General features: G+C 37.4%; 1 protein-coding gene across 1 annotated transcript in view; it reads left to right on the forward strand.

Moving 5' to 3' along the window:
- Nucleotides 1-2,849: 2,849 nt before the first annotated feature.
- MYO3A (myosin IIIA) overlaps nucleotides 2,850-17,860 on the forward strand; it is a gene marked incomplete at both ends in the record, with an annotated part of 172,565 nt that continues 157,554 nt past the window's right edge. Inside the window, 2 exons of the mRNA XM_080717187.1 lie at nucleotides 2,850-3,017; nucleotides 5,706-5,840. Coding sequence (XP_080573313.1) covers nucleotides 2,850-3,017; nucleotides 5,706-5,840 — 303 coding nt within the window. The remainder of the gene's footprint in view (nucleotides 3,018-5,705; nucleotides 5,841-17,860) is intronic.

The raw sequence follows: 17,860 nt of genomic DNA on the forward strand, positions 1-17,860 counted from the left end.
ACACTTACATTATATAGATGGCATAAATGCATATTTGCATGACTCAGACAGATAGGTGTAAGAAGTAGTTATTTTGTCACTGATTATGAAATCATTAAAGAGGATGATTATTCCTGATTACCTCTTTGCATTTTGGATCAAAAGCATAAATTTCATAAAGATGAAGTGTTCTAAGAACCATTGAGAGTGTCCTTTTATGCAGTGCTAGGATTTTTAGCAGGCATTCAGAGCCCTTTACGGCATGATGTGCCCGTAAGTATAATTAATCAGAATAGGATCCTTATTATGTTTTGTATTTCCATATTCTTTTCAGTTCTCCGTAATCCTTATTTTTCCCCCAACTTTAAAAATCTTTCTTTTTGGAGAACCATATTTATTTATTTATTCATTCATTCAATATCTATATACTTACCATCGACTATGTGCCAGGGAGAGAGTTAAGCATTATTAGATTTAGAAGTGAACAAGATAGATGGAATCTCTGCTGTTATAATTAACATATAAATAAACTTTTACTCATTCAACTTATATACACTGATTACCTACCGTGTTCTAGCCATTGTTCTAAAAATCATGAATATAGTCATAAAAATAACAAAATACATATACTCAAGTAGATTACATTCTAATAGAAGAATGACCGAGTAAGAGAGGAAGGCTAACTTTATGAAGGTTGATCGGAAAATGGCTTTCTAAGAAGGTCATAGTTGAATTGAAAACTAAAAAATGAAATAGAACCAAAGAGAAAGACCAGTTGAGGTCAAACAACAATTTCAGAGGGTAGGAATGAACTCACTGTACTTGACGGGCATTGGTTTATAGTTTTTGAGATGAGATGATTAAGGGATTTCTTACAGATTCCACTTTATTTTCAATTAGTAATGAATTGGGGGTGAAGTTTTGTGCGAGGAAGTAGACAGCAAAGAAGGAACAATTTGAGAAGTGATTTTGTTTTAAGTAGAAACTCCAGAGAAAAGAGAATATTTGAGCCAGGGGAGTGAAATAGGACTGCGAGTCAGTCTGGAAGATCAACGTATAGGCTTGTTGGTCAACATAGCGGTGCGGGTTTTTACCATCTACATGTGTGGGTGTGAAGAAGGGCTTAACGAGAGTTAGTCTAGTCGCCCCCCACCTTGGATACCATGGTGGGGAAAGAGATAAGAACGTGGAGGGCATTTGAAATAATACAAGCCGTAAGTCTTCTGGGGAAGGAGAAAGACCACGACAATAATTTATGAATCTAATAAAAGTGGAACACTGGTGGATTGGTGGTATAGATGAAAGGTGTGGGAATTCAGCCAAGTGAATTTCAGGGCTAATATTATGGGATACTAATACATATCTATTAGTAGATATGTTTCTATGTGCCTATGCAAACAAATACAACTGCGGTCAAATCTTTTTTTATTTTTTATTTTTGGTGGTACTGGGGTTCCTGGAAGCCCTTCTACCTCTGGGCTACACTCCCAGACCTATTTTATACTTTTTTTTTTGGAAACAGGGTCTCTTAATGGCTTCGAACCTGCGCGATCCTCCTGTCTCCGCCTCCCAAGTGCGGGGATTACAAGCGTGCGCCACCATGCCCGGCTAGGTCAAATCTTTAACGCTGCAAAGCCTCTGATTTTATATAGATAATTGAGAAAGTGTTGAGAGCACTTTCCTTTTTATTTTTGCCCCTCCCTGTTAAGTTCATAAAATAGTTGAGTAAAATATAGGGAGAACTTGTTCGCTAAGAGCATTTTTTTAGACATCACGAAATCTGGGATCTTACCTATAAAATCTCCATTATGAGATCACTTGACCCCATGGATCATATTTCCTTTCTTCATTGACTAATTAATTATTTCGACACTCTCCCAGATGCTAGGCTTCAGGGATGATAAGTTATCACTTATGTAAATAATATCTGTTGTCAGAAATGATATCTGATATGACTACAAGTACAGAAATGAGATCAGATTATTGATAATGATGTCAACAAATGGCCACAATGAGCATATTTGAGTTAGTTAATTAATAGGTAATCATCTTAGCCTCTGCAGGTGTTGGGCATGCTGGAATGATGTCAGATGGCAGAGCAGAGCGCTGGTAGGGCGCAGAGGTCAGGGAGCAACTCAAATAGGTCGGAGGGGCCCCTATCCGGAGGAATGACCTCGCAGCTGAGACGTCAAAGATCAGTAGGGGCTGGAATTTCACAAAGAAGCCACAGGAAGAGGTTGGAGGGAGACTGTAGAAGGATACCCTCAGGCAAGCAACCAGGGGCCTGGTAGATCCAGCATAGCTGAATCACAGTGTACAGAGAAGAGATGTTGAGAGGAGGCTGGGAAATTCAGCAGCAGCCATTTTCTAAAGGACCTGATAGACCATGGTAAGAAAATCTCACCCTGAGAGAAATGAGAGGACCATTATTGGGTTTTACAACAGAAAAGTGATATAAAACACGATCGCTTGTAAAGTGTAGAAAGTTGCTCACGTGAGGAAATTGAATTTTACCAACTCTGAGGTTATTAAAATTTTTTTGATTCACTGTAATACTTCAGTATAAAGAAATAAATCAAAGTGGTATGAATATATGTCTTTTATTTTACTCTGAAAAGAATTTGTAACAATTAATATGAGACTACGTTAAACAGAGATAAAGCTTTGCTTGCAAATCTTTATTAAACTCATACTGATCTGTTTGCAAAGGAGAAATTAAAGTTTTCGTTGACTCTGAAGTATGTTTGGTTTCTCTTGTATATTTTCCATTGTCTCGGTGAAGATATTAATTTCCCATGAGCCTATGTGAGCCATTTAATATCAAGTAGAGATGAAACTACTTTTTTTCTCTAGTGATCTAAACCTTTGAGATGCTTCCATTAATTGGAAAAACAATCATCTTCGATAACTTTCCCGATCCTTCTGATACATGGGAAATCACGGAAACAATCGGAAAAGGAACTTATGGGAAAGTTTTTAAAGTATTGAATAAGAAAAATGGCCAAAAGGCAGCTGTCAAGATTCTGGATCCAATTCTTGTAAGTCATTCTGGGCTCCCCCCCCCACCCAATTAACTTTATTTTTATCTCTATAAAACAGTTAAAATCTGTGAGTATCTTAGGTTGATTTATTTATCATAATGTTTATCCTGAAACCATTTTAAGAATGCAAAAGTTCACTTGTTTGATTTTCATAGTTTATGCAAATTGCCTATATACCAAGGCACAAAAATATTTGATACGTAAATGAAGAAGTGCTTAAGTCCATAAATAAATGCATCTTAGAGATTCATTCTGCATTGTTTTAGACTTAAAAAATAACCTGTAAAAATATAAACTAACAGGTCTCAAAATAACCTTAAAATATCATCTCAACCACAGCTCTTATTCCTGCATTTATTTATGATTCAGGCAGAATTTCTCCCAAGACAAACTGAAAAGAATTGATTCCTTCCTTCCTTCCTTCTAAATTGAATGCAGGGGCATTCTACCTCTAAGTTATACCCCAGTCCTATTCTATTTTTTTTCTTTTGTGCTATTGAGGATTAAACTCAGGGACATTCTACCTCCAAGTTACATTCCCCAGCATTATTTTTTATTCTTTATTTCAAAACAGGGTCTCACTAAGTTGCAGAGAGCCTAAGTAGCTGGGGCTGGCCACTGTAATCATCCTGTTTCAGCCTCCCAATACTAGGGTTACAAGTGTGCATGCGCCACTACGCCCAGGTTATTTTTTTAATTTGAAAAAGATTCTCACTAAGTTGTTGAGGGTTTTACTAAATTGCTGAGGCTGGGCTCAAACCCGTGATCCTCCTGCCTCAGCCTCCCAAGTACTGGGATTCTAGGTATGTGCGGATATAGACTCTAGGGTGGGGGAGTCTATTTTAAAGTCAAATTAGACAAACTGGAGGAAAAACATGAGAAGCACTGTGCCCAGTCTTAACTGATCCAGAATGTCTTTGTATTTCTCTGTTGGACATTTTTTATACCATGTAAACACAAGAAAGAGAGGCACAATTACGCAGTATCAGAACGTCTCTACCTCTTTCTCTCCTCTGGCCTTCGTTATTAAGGGTTGGGATTCTGGCAGCAAGAGACTTCCAACTTATTCCAATGTCTGGCCCCATAATTAGTGTATTCCTTTCCTCTTGATGGGGAAGAACTGTGTAGTACATGTAACCATGGTTTTTCATAATTTCTTTACATGTGGTATACTTGCAAAATTTATAAATCATATTCTCTACTACTGTTTTAATTAAACATTACTACAATATAGTACTCCGCTGCCTTTATTCTTATCACTGTAAATATTTTTTCTGAGAATTACTTATTTACTCTTCATTCATTATGTCAAAAGTCAAATAAAAATATTTATAACCGAGTGAGTCTAATCTTAAATGAATTTAAATACATCTACACATTTCGTGGGCTGGCTTTTAAAAAAAAAAGTGAGTGGAGCTGGATGTGGGAGTACTTGGGAGACTGAGACAAGAGGTTCCCAGGTTTGAGGCCAGCCTCAGCAATTTAGCCAGACCTTCAGCAACTTAGTGAGATCCTATTTCAAAATAAAATAAAATAAAATAAAATAGGGCTGGGGGTATAGCTCAGGGGTATCAGGGGTAGATTGCCCTGGGTTCAATCCTCAGGGCCAATAAACAATTAGGTGCTACTATTAAACATATTTAATTAGGAATATTCTCTGGAAGAGAAGGACAGAATGAGCAGGATTAGACGACAGGAGGTTGGAGCTGGACGTGTGGCACACGCTTATAATCCCAGCATTTGGGAGGCTGAGCCAGGAGGATCATGGTTTGCGGAAGCCTCAGCTACTTAGTGAGGCTCTTTGCAATTCAGTGAGGCCCTGTTCCAAAAAAAGAAAGAAAGAAAGAAAATAATAAGGAGCCAGGTGTGGTGGCGCACGCTTGTAATCCCCACGCTTAGGAGGCTGAGACAGGAGGATCGCACAGGTTCGAAGCCAGCCTCAGCTACTTAGTGAGGCTCTCAGCAACTTAGTGAGACCCTGTTTCCAAATAAAATATAAAATAGGTCTGGGAGTATAGGCCAGAGGTAGAAAGCCTCTGAGTTCCACCCCTAGTACCACTAAATAAATAAATAGAATAAAAAATAGGGCTGGGAATTGAGCTCGAAGTTAGAAGCCCCTGCGTCCCATCCCCATTACCACCAAAAAATAAAAATAGCCAAATAAGAAGACAGGAGGTTGAAAGTCCAGACCTGGATTTTACACAGAACATCTCTGACTCTAATTTTCCGAGCTTGACTTTCTTCCTTCACAGTTACAGCTCTGGTCTAAAGTTCTTTCTACCTTTGTGATTCCATGATTCTGCAGGGGAAAAAATGAGTCGCCTAAAATGAACCAATTTTATATTCCTAGAATTTTTTTTATCTCAAATCAATGTTGTAGTCACTGTAACCAAGTTACTAACACAAAGAAGGCAAAATGCAGGGATTAGCTCTCCAACTGTGTATAAATAACTTTCGTGTATTCCTTTTTAAGTTCAATTAAATTAGTATAATTTGAGATGCACTTCATTAGCATAAAAATCACAATCTTTCTTCTTAACGTAGTGAACTTTTATCCATAGTATTTAGCACAAGCAAAAGCTATTATAATTTTTCTCTGGCAAAGCTAAATTCCATACTTGCAAGTCTGTTTCTTTGACATCATCTATGTTTTTCTCACAGTCTTCTTGTTATTTTTGAAACTAGGATATTGATGAGGAGATCGAAGCGGAGTATAACATTTTAAAAGCTCTTTCTGACCACCCGAATGTTGTCAAATTCTATGGAATTTACTTTAAGAAGGATAAAATAAATGGAGATAAGCTATGGCTGGTTCTCGAGGTAAGTGTCCGGCCTCATTTCTGCCAGTGGAAATGTGAAATGTGGCCCTAGAATGACGTCATGCTCATGTAATGGACACCATGAAACTCTTCTAGTATATTCCCCACTTATGTGTCCCGGGCTGGGTGCTGTGTCCCGTGCTCCTTGTCATTTTAAGATACACATCCAGAAATTAAAAACCTACAAAAACTTCTAAAGGTTCAAAAGAAATAAAAGAAGTCCATAAAAAAAATACATTACTTTTCCTGCAGAAAAGCAATAATAAATAGGTCTGGGAGTATAGCCCAGAGGTAGAAAGCCCCTGGGTTCCACCCCCAGTACCCCCCCCCCCACACACACACACACACTGGGCTTCACTGTAATAGTTATTTATTCATCTACATTTTGTTCAGTTATTGTATAGCCAACACCGTGTACCAGGTGGTGGAGTATAAGAGAAAATTAATGTTCAGTGAAGCTTCATTAGACTAAAATAGTTCCATTTTCTTCTTTTGTCTTTATTGAGTGCTAATGTGAAACTAAAGAACCAGCTATTTGCATTTACAGAAAAGAAAATTTACTAAATATGGTGCCAATATTGAATACACCTCCCCAAATAGAATGTTTTTAAGAACCTTGTCATCGTTGAAAGCTGCATTTTATAAAGTTTTAAGCATCTTAAATAATCATTTATGTCCTTTCAAATTTGACAATTTGCTTCTGATTTCAAAATTATTTTATATTTCTCTAATTTAAGATAGATTTATATTTTTAATAAAATTACATACAGAACAAAGCTAAACTTTTACTCAGTTTAATGACCCAGGTAACAGAATACAAATTATTAACATAAACCATTTTATCTTACATTTATGGAGTTTGTGTTTCTGTATTTAAGATATAATGCTGTGAAAATTCTTAATGTCATCCTGATTAAATTTTTGCATATTCCTCAAAACAATTTTAATAATGCATTTTTAATTTTTATTCCATGTAGAGTAATGGAAAAATTAGCATTTAAATAGAAATTCAGGTCTGGCTAATGCAGTCCTAAATGGACAAACAAGGAAACAAGGTATAAATCTTTGCCCAGAGCTTTAAAATATCGAGTGAAATCAATCATTATCTTTTAGCCTATTCCTGTCCTGATTGTATTGTCATTTCTCAGTATTAGCCTTCGGAATTAGTAAGAGTTGGTGAATTCTAATCATAAGTTAGCTTTTTGTTGTTTGTTGCTGAGAGAGAGAAGGGGAAAGGGAGGGGGGGGAAGGGAGAGAGAGAGAGAGAGAGAGAGAGAGAGAGAGAGAGAGATTGATTAAAATGGTTTTGGAACTTCCAGTATAAATAAAGTGGCATTTTGATACAATGAATCAGTAGAGACTTCACAGTTTCTTTTAACTTCATCCTTATATTTTATAATCATTTAAAAAATACTGAAAATGTTCCCAAATGGCTTGGGAAAAACAAGTGTGGTCTAATAAGATGGTATTTCAGAAATCTAACCTCTACGACATGAAGTAGGGAAGGGGCTCAAGAAAGCAAGAAGTTGGCAAACTGCGTACAGGCTTGCTGATTTGCATATGTAAATTAGAGCAATTACACATACACCTAAGTGGCTAGAGTACAATTATCTGATTTATAAACGTGAATGGTGCAGGTGCTGCATTAGAGGCACTTTCTGGAAATTGGCTTGTGGCATCAATAGTTTGTGCTACAAAATGACTGTTAATTACACCTCTTCTCATAATAAAGTCCAAATAGATTATTTTGCATGACTGTATTAAAAGTGTGGCCGGAGAGGGGGTGATATTCCCCGGAGAGTCGTGCTAAGTGGGCTAGGCTTCCAGTGTGACTCTGCTTGAACAAGGGGCGCACCGGAAAGTGTTTTGGAGCCGACGGTGGCAGCTTCCATGATATGCCCGGCCCACGAGACTCTGCCTGGCAGCTTTTCACCGAGGAATAGCATTTTTCCTATATCCCAATCAAGAATTGAAATTGTAATAATGGGTTCCCAAATCTTGCTAGAAAGTCTAGTTTCTGTTGTAGTTTTTAAGTCTTCTTTATACTTTTGTTTGCAATTTTTCTCCTCCTGTATTTGCCCTTCGTTTTGTTTCTCTGTTAGTGTTTAGTGTGAGTGATGATGTTAAGATTCCGCTTAGTAGTATTTCCTTTCTTAGCTCTTTATATGTTTGTTTATAGGTTGTAAACGTTGCCTGGGTTTAGTAAAAGGAGCACCAATTGTCGGCCTTTGGAAATTCCAGTTACACACTGGAATGAAACTATTTTATGAGAGAAGGGGAAGACTGTTTTTTGCTGCAGTTGCTGATTTGTTTTTTTTTTTTTTACAGATGTCTAGGGGAATTCTTATTCTTATTGTCACATATGATTTTAGATTTCTTTAATGGCCTAGGGGGGAGGGAACGAGGGAGGGAGGGAGGGAGACAAAGAGAGAGAGAGAGAGAGAGAGGTGATCCAGTGTTTTCTGTTTTTATTAATGTTTCATTTTGATATCTCTTACATTTCTTTCTACCTGTTGACGCTACATCACTTGACTGATATACATAATAGGATGTAGGTGCTATTTTTGACGTGGTAGTTCCTTTAACTCGTAGTGTTTAGGAGTCAGTATCAAAGATGAGGATAGGTTGGGGCTAGAAAGATACGGGTTGGAATGAGTTTGTGAAAAATCTGAGCCGGAAGGCCAGAGAGCAGACTCTCCCCGTACATGACTACAGAGGGAAGAAGTGAGATCTACCTGTAATTTTCTCCTTCTTGGTTGGTTGAACAGCCACATTTGAACAATGTAAGGAAATCCAGACTTCTCTCTCAGGAGCTGTTTGCCTGGTATTTCTTCAGCCATAATAGAGCCAGAATTCAGAGTTAGGACATCCTTCTGTTAAAAGGCCCTTTCCCTCATAATCCACTCCTATCTCTAATTGCTCCTTACATGGTGAGGCTACTGAATACAGTCTGTGATTCATCTGAATTGGCCCTGATTCGATCACTCCTAATGCTGACATTACTTTCTCTCATTGCTTTCCAATTATAGCAATTTTTCTCTTTGAAATTATATCCCTTTCAGGAGATCAAAGATTGGCAATTACAGGTGGTAGCTAAAAGCACAAAAAATTAGCAAATAATCAGAAAGCCTCTCAACTGCACATTTTAGGTCGTCGAAGTGTTTTTCACAAGCATACACCACTACTTTCACGTGTCAGGTAGTATTTTGGTTATCCTGTTTCTCATACTCACAGCTAGTAATCTAGTAAGTAATAGAAAGCCTGCCATGAGGGAGAAAAAGATAAGACGAGTGAGGGTCAGCAGTGAACCCTTTCATGTGAGGTCCACAGAAGGGGCGGTCCTGTGTCTGTGTCCCTGGTGCGGGGACAGGCAGGATGGGAGCTAGGCTTCTGTGTCCTGGGGGAGCTTGGGGTTGTTCTTTACCCCCTTTGGCCACTCGTAATTACGAAGGAATAGCAGACTTACAGCGTGATTCCTTTTATGCGTTTAGGGCTGGAACCACCAATCCCATTTCTCATATAAAAGACTGTGATTTGGTGTGTTCGCAACAGAATAGATGGCCAATTATCAAGAGTCATTTTCCTTTAGATTTGTTTAAGGGGCAAGGTAAATAAATGGTCCAAATGTACTTCCTTATACTCTTTACCCTAGGAAATTTTGTATATGTGTTTGTGTGTGTGTGTGTGTAAAGAAATCTTACATATATGTGTATATAGACACACACACACACACAAACACACACATAAAACATGCCCTTTTGCTCTGCCAGTGTCCTCCAGACCACTCTGATAAGGATCTAATACCATCTTGAACTCACTAAATTAAATACCCCAAAGGATGAGGTTTTAGGAACTGTTATTTTTATTTTTTATTTATGTATTTATTTACTTATTTATGGCACTGGAGATTGAACCCATGGACATTCTACCTCTGATTTTCACTCCCAGCCCTATTTATTTTAATTCTTTATTTTGAAACAGGATCTCATTAAGTTGCAGAAGGCTTCGCTAAGTAGCTGAGGCTGGCCACGAACCTGCGATCCTCCTGTCTCAGCCTCTCAAGTATGGGGATTACAAGTGTGTGCCACCATGCCAGGTTTCTGTGTTATTTTTAAAAACACATACTCGAGTGAGTGATTCTTGTCAGAAGAAAGTTTGTGAAGCATTGTCAGGGATCCTCAAATTTCAGCTCTGCCTGAGACAGGATAGGTATGCCTATTTTTTTTTTTTTTTTTTTTTTTGGTCTCTGGAAAACTGAACAGAAGCACACCACTTTTCAAACACTGTGAAAGAGAGAGCTCAGGACTCTGGCATCAAGGAAAGGAAACCAAGAGGGTTAATAATAGAACCACCTCGTCTTTATCCTTAGAGGCAATTTCCAGACCACAGGCACAAGGACAACATCTCCGAGGAAATCAGAGCAATCTTGCTGAATGGAAAAAATTGGAAGGCGCAGCTGGCTGGAACTTCCAGAGGAGAGGGAGTATGCAGGGGGAAGGGGAATCTACATAAAGATGACTTGTATAATTGGAATAAAGACATAAAGGTCTTTCACTAAAAACCAAGCTACATTTATGGAAAGCAAGATTTCAGGCATTGGAGAAAGAATAACTGCCAGAAGAGAATTAATGTAGGGCTGTAATCAGCACAACTAGTAGGGTTTGTGAAAAGTGGAGAGATGCTTGAGTTCCGACCAATCAAAATGGGGCAACTTCATTGAATACTGAGATATTTAGTAAAGTGTAGGAGGAATTAAAGGGATAAAAAGACACTTTGCTGTGTAATGTACATGTCATATTTAAAAGTGAGCACTCATTTGTAATCCAGTGCAGTGGTATCATACCTTTGAATCATTGATAGTGAAATACCCTCAACTTAGAATTCTATCATTCCTATTATAGAATTCTGTGTCCGGTTAAAATTATATTCATAAATGAAGACAAAATAAGAACTGAAATTTTTATTCAGTGAACAAAATACATTATCATCAGAAATGTTCTATGAAAAATGTCAACGAACATTTTCAGGCTGAAGGACATTGATTTTAGGTGAGAATTCTGACTTCAGAAAAGGGTAAAGAGCAACAATGGTAAACATATGATTCAATATGAAGTTTTCTACTTTATGTTTTTAGTCTTTAAATCCACAATTTTAACTGTATGTTTAGGGTTCTAACATATGTAGAACTAAAGTGTCTGGCAATAATAACAAAACAGCAGAAGAGGAAAATGTGAAGCATAGAGTTTCAAGTATCTTGTATGTATAGTGGCAAGTTAAAGATGCCTATTATGAATTCACAAGTAACTGATACAGAATAAAACAAAGTATAGTGAATAAGCTAGTAGAGTGCAAAATGGAACGCTAAAATTGTTCAAACCAAAGAAAGTGAGAGAAGAGAGAAAGGAGAACAAGGAACACTTAAGGCAAATAGAAAACAAGTAGCAAGCTGGGAGATTTAAACCCAGCCATATTTCTCAACATTAAATGGAAATGCTTTAGATCCTACAACTCGAGTGTAGAAATTGAGGTTGGACCCTATCATCGAAGCACTTCCCCAGAGCCCCACTCTGAACACTGCTGTTTCAGGGACCGATTCTTCAACACATGAGAGTTTGGGGACATGCTAGATTCAAACCATATCAAATGTCAACTTCGAAATTCTTTCCTCAGTAGTTAAGAGCAAGTACAAAAGTATTAGTAATATAGAAGATATGACTATTTTATACCACAGAACAAATCTGGCAAGGTAGGTCCGCTAGCAACGAGTTTCCTCACCCTTCCTTACCAAGGAAGTCTCTATTTCTCCTTTGTTTTGGAAAGACAGCTTTGGTAGAGAGAAGAGTCTTGGTGAGCAGTGTCTTTTCTTCCTCACAGCACCTCTATCGCTGCATCCTCTGCCTTCTGACCCACATTGCTTCGGATGAGAAGTCAGCTGTTAATCTTATTAGCATCCTCTTACATGGGGCAATTTGTTTGGTTTTATGACTTTAAAAATTTACTTTCTGTCTTGGTCTGGCACCATTTCTACTATTATGTGACTCACTGAATCATTTATTCTGCATGAATTCCTTGAGCTTCTTTTTTTTTGGTGGTGGTACTAGAGATGGAACCCAGGGGCCTTCTACCTCCGGGCTATACTCCCAGACCTATTTTATATTATTTTCATTTGGAAACAGGGTCTCTTAAGCCAGCTGAGGCTGGCTTCGAACCTGCGGGATCCTCCTGTCTCCGCCTCCCAAGCATGGGATTACAAGCATGCGCCACCACGCCCGGATCATTGAGCTTCTTGAATGTATAGATTAATATGTTTCAGCAAATTAGAAAGTTTCAGCTATTACTTCTTCAGAGAAAGCTGTTTTGCCCCTGTGGCTCGTGTTGTCTCTTTTTCTCTGCTCCTGCCTTTACTTGTGTGCTAGTATGATTTTATTTCCCCAATTCTTCCATTTATTTTCATTCTTTCTTCTCTTTTTTCTTTATATTCCATGATTTTATCAATCTGCCTTCAAGTTTGCTGATTCTTTCTTCTGCCCTTTTACTCTTTTTTTTTTTTTTCTTTTCCAATACCGGGGATGGAACCCAGGGGCATTCTACTTCTGAGCTACACCCACACCCCTATTTTTAATTCTTTATTTTGGTTCAGGGTCTCACTGAGTTGAAAGGACCTCACTAAGCAGCTGAGGCTGGCCATGAACCACGATTCTCCTGTCTCAGCCTCCCGAATGATAGGATTATAAACATGCACCATTTGAGTAATTTGGACATATTTATAATCATTGCTTGCAAATCTTTCCTAAATCCAGCATCTGGGCCCTTTCACATGGGGTGTCTGTTGGCTACTTCTTTATTTTTTCATGTGTATAAATGTAGTCTCTTGGGGTATTGTGTTTGTTTGTTTGTTTGTTTTGTATGTCACATATATTTTTTTGGTTGCAACGCCTATGTATATAGTGGCCAGGCTGCACTCTTTTAATGACATCTATTTCCTCTCATGTCACTCACACCTCATAGTGCGTAGCTTAGAAATATACACAGTTACCCTGGAACGATTCTGGCGTTACAGGGTTTTCCTTGCGTCTTTCCTGGATCCTTCTGTTCAGCCAGTCTACCTGCCTGTGTTGGACTCACCCCTAGCTGTTAGGGTCCACCATGCATCTGCTGATTTCTTTATTATTTACAATAATGCCCTGGGCCACAAGGTGCTTCACAGTCTGATCCAGTTAAACCCAGGTCTTCTCACAGGGATGTTTCTGTGGCTAGTCTTTGAGGTTTGTTCTAACTTTGAGATAACAAACATTAGTTCTTTCTGTTACTCTGTCTTTTAAACTAGCTGCTCTATGGTTATCTTGTTGTTCTTACAGACTTACCAGTCTTTTTGTAATTACCAAAATCTCCACTGTTTCCGAGAGCCCTCTTATGCTTGACTTACCCCACAATTCTTTTCAAATAAAGTCAGGAACATGTTAAATGTTGGCACACATTTTTAGATTTTTTTTTAAATTGGATTCCATTAATGCATTTATAGTGCAGTGAATCATTAATGTTTTAACAAACTTATTTTAATGTTTAATATACTTTCATCCCCAGAATAAGCCCTGCTCAGTTATGATGTATTAACATCTTTACGTTTGTGGATTTAGTTTGTTAATATTTATTGTGAAGGATCTTTGCATAGATTTCACGTAGAATGTTAGACTCAAGTTTTCTTGTAATGTCTTTTTTTTTAGTGTGATGTTGGCCTCTTAAAATGAGTTAGAAAAACTAATTCAATATCCATATGTCATAAACACTCTCAATAGAGTGGGAATAATAAAAACTTTCCAAATAAAGTACATACATTCAATTCAAAAATAAATGAGGAAAAAATTTGGAAATGTTACAAAGTCAGATATATATATATGGTTTTGTATAATCTCTCTTATAGATATTCAGTGTTTTTAATCTTTGGAGAAATTTAAATTAAAACTATAGTTAGATACTATCACACACCTGCAAATGGAGTTAAAAAGGATGATGACACTGAGTATTGGTGAGATTGTGAAAAAATGTGTTCACTCATTTCTTATAGAAGTGCAAAATGGTGCAATTCGTTTGGAAATGTGTGGCGATGTCTTACAACTTTATACACACACCTAACATGTGACCTAGGAGTTTCACTTGTAGGTATTTGTTAAAGATGAATATCTAAAAAGGACTAACACTTGAATGTTGATAGTATTTTATAAAATGAACAAAGTAAAAACAAGAATGAGTGTTAGAAAATAAGAGCCTCTGCTTTTGAAGCCCCATGTAGAACGTGGTCAGACTAAGTGAATGACCTTTAAAGATTCTTTGAGAAAATCATAGTTTAAAAACATCAAAAGGGCCAGGCATGGTGGCGCACGCTTGTAATCCCCACGCTTGGGAGGCAGAGACAGGAGGATCGCGAAGGTTCGTAGCCAGCCGCGCTGGCTTAAAAGACCCTGTTTCAAAAATATAAAATAGGTTTGGGAGTGTAGCCCGGAGGTAGGAGGGCTTCCAGGAACCCCAGTACCACCAAAAATAAAAAATTAAAAAAATTAAAAAAAAATAAAAACATCAAAAGTTGCCAGGCATGGTGGCATATGCTTATAAGCCAGTACTTGGGAGGCTGAAACGGGAGGATCACGGATCACAGGTTCACGGCCAGCCTCAGCTACTTAGTGAGGCCCTCTGAAACTTAGTGAGGCCCTGTTTCAAAATAAAAAAATAAAATAGGGCTGAGGATATAACTTGAAGGTAAAATGCCCCAGGGTTCAATCCCTAGTACTTAAAAAAAGGCCCAGCAAAAATGAGACATTCTAACTATATATGTTGGCAATCCTTTTTCAAAAATTGAAGTATAACTCTCATATTTTTATCTTAGTACAATAAAGGCAGAATACATTAATAGAACTTAAAAGCCTGTCTTTGGAAGTTAATTGCAATAATTTGTTTATGGAACATTTTGACTTGGGGTTTTTTTTGGGGGGGGGCATTTAAAAAAATATTTGTCTACGCCACGGGAGAGAATTCATTTTTCATACTGCTCTGTTATGTAATTAGAGTAGCTTTGATTTAGGAAAATTGTACACAAATTTTGTCCAATTAAAGAACATTAAGGCTCTGTTTTAGCATTGTATTGCAAAGCTATATTTTAAGGGTTTTTTGGTCTCCTACTCCAAATTCCTTTGTAGTTTATCTTTGTGATTTAAAAATTGCATAGGCTAAAAATGCCATCGATTTACCTGAATACTATTATTTTTAAAGAGATTCATCAAGTAATTTTCATCTCTTATGATCTGTTGCCCAATTAAATAATATTTACATTTCACTCACTATACTTTAATCCTTCATATTCATTGAGAACAAGTTAATTCTTCAAATATAAGACACGTTAAAAGTAATTTTATGCTTTTGAGCACAAGTGAATTTCACCCAAACCATATTTAAAATTTTACAATTTCTCAGTAATGAATTATGGGGTTCCTGGCATGATCGTATCTAAAGTCTCTTTAGGAAGATATTCAGCCATGGAGTAATTGGTGATTTATTGAGTTTTATACCTAGTGTCAGTTTAATAACTTTTCTGTTTCCATATTTGCCTTCTCCTTCCCTTTGCTTTACATTTTTAACCCTACTCTTAAAGTTTCATTCAGAAGACGTTTCTCTATTCTGAAAATTCAACCACTGGTCCTGCTGGGCTGATGCTCAGAGAAATGAATTTCTTGCCCAGAAAGAGGACGAGCGGGGTGAGGCAGAGGCAGAAAGGAGGGAATTATTAAGAACTTAGGTTCCTGCTGGCCAGGGTCCATGTAAAGCCTCACCCAATGACTTTGCCTGGTGATTTCCTCCAATGATTTTCCCCAGTTATTTCCCTCAATTTCTCCTCCCCTTCTGTTATATATATATATATATATATATATATATATATATATATATGTGTGTGTGTGTGTGTGTGTGTGTGTGTGTGTGTGTGTGTGTGTTTAATTTTTTTTTTTTTAGTACTGAGGATTGAACCCAGTGGCATTCTACTTCTGAGCTACACCTCCAGCCCTATTTTGCTTTTTATTTTGAAGCAAAGTCTTGCTATATTGCTGAGGCTGGCTTCAAACTTGATATCCTCCTGTCTTAGCCTCCCAAGTGTAAGGCTTAAAGTATACACCGCCACACTTGGCTGAAAATACTTTACTTTAAAAATAGTTTGTCGCCAAGCGTGGTGGCGCACACTTGTAATCCCCGCACTTGGGAGGTAGAGACAGGAGGATCGTGCAGGTTCGAAGCCAGCGGCACGAGCTGGCTTAGGAGACCCTGTTTCCAAAAAAACCCGTAAAAATAGGTCTGGGAGTGTAGCCCGGAGGTAGAAGGGCTTCCAGGAACCCCAGTACCACCAAAAAAAAATAAAATAAAATAAAAATAAATAAATAAAAATAGTTTGTCATTTGTGATTTTTTTCTGTCACTAGTCTCTTAATAATTAACATAATTGGGATGTTCTTTTTTCACTATAACTTAAGAAATAATATGAAGGAATGAATAAACCCACATGTCTCTCAGCCACAGGTTTTATTCTCTCTGAAAAATGAAATCTAGGTTTACACTGACGTTTTAACATTTAGAACCCTAAATATAAAAGTTTAAACATCTTAATGTTTATTCTTTATAAAAATAGATGAGGAAAAAAGGAGTTTCCCATTCTTTTTAAATTTTTTTATTGGTGCATTGGAGTACATGCATACACATATCACCCAATTAGCCCTTACCCAGTTCCTGCACCATTTCCTCCCTCTGCCTCCTCCTCCTGTTTGGCTTAATGATCCACTTTGACGTGTTTGTGAATGTGCATCATGTACATGAGAGAGTTTCCCTTTCCACTGTTCCATCACCCTCACTTAGGTCTCCCTATTTGTTCACCTGTAGTTTCTCCTTCTTTATCTAGAGTTCCTCCTATGACCCATTTTCTCCCTAACTTCTGCATATTGAGGAGAGCATTCAATTTCTTATTTTTTGTGACTGAATAATCTCACTTAGATTAATGTTCTCCAGTTCCATCCATTCCCCTATAAATGATATAATTTTGTTCTTCTTTATGGCTGAGTAAAATTCCATTGTGTATATATCCCTTAGTTTTATAATCCATTCATCTGTTGATGGACATCTTGTCTGGTTCCATAGTTTGGCAGTTGTGAGTTGTGTGTCTATGAACATAGATATCCATGCATGTCGTTTTGTATCTATTCTCTTAGGTAGATACCCAGAAATGGTATTGCTGAATCATGTGGTAAGGTCGTTCCCATCTTCTGAGGATCCTCCATACTCTTTTCCAAAGTGGTTGCACTAATTTGCAACTAATTTGCAATCCCACCAACAATGTATTAGAGTTCCCACTTCTCCACATCCTTACCATCATTTGTTGTTTGTGTTTTTAATGATTGCCATTCTATTTGGAGTTAGGTGAAATCTCAGGGTAGTTTTGATTTGCATCTCTCTGATTGCTAATGATGTTGAACATTTTTTATACATTTATTGGCCATTTAGTTCCCTTGCCCTTTTTTTGATTGGGTTATTTTTCTTGAGTTCTCTGTATATTCTAGATATTAGTTCTCTATTGAAGGAATAGTTGGCAAAATTTTTTCTCCCATTCTGTTAGCTCTCTGTTGAGGTTCTTGAATAGTTTCCTTTGCTTTACAGATGCTCTTCAGTTTAATGTAATCCCATGTATTGATCTGCCTTTAGTTTCTTGTGCCTTTAGGGTCTTGTTGAGAAAGTTTTTACCTGTGCCTATGTATTGCAGTGTTGGACCTATGCCCTCTTCAAGGAGCTTCACGGTCTCTGGTCTAATTTCCAAGTCTTTGATCCATCTTGAATTGACTCTTGTGCAGGGTGAGAAAGGAAACTTTATTTTCATTTTTCTGTATATCGTTAACCGGTTTTGTCAACACTATTTGTTGAACAGGCTATCTTTTTTCTGGTGTTTTTGGCCCCTTTGTCAAAAATTAATTGGCTGTAAGTGTGTAGATTTGCTTCT

Source organism: Muscardinus avellanarius (genome assembly GCF_963383645.1).
Source record: "Muscardinus avellanarius genome assembly, chromosome: 20".
NCBI classification, from domain to species: domain Eukaryota; kingdom Metazoa; phylum Chordata; class Mammalia; order Rodentia; family Gliridae; genus Muscardinus; species Muscardinus avellanarius.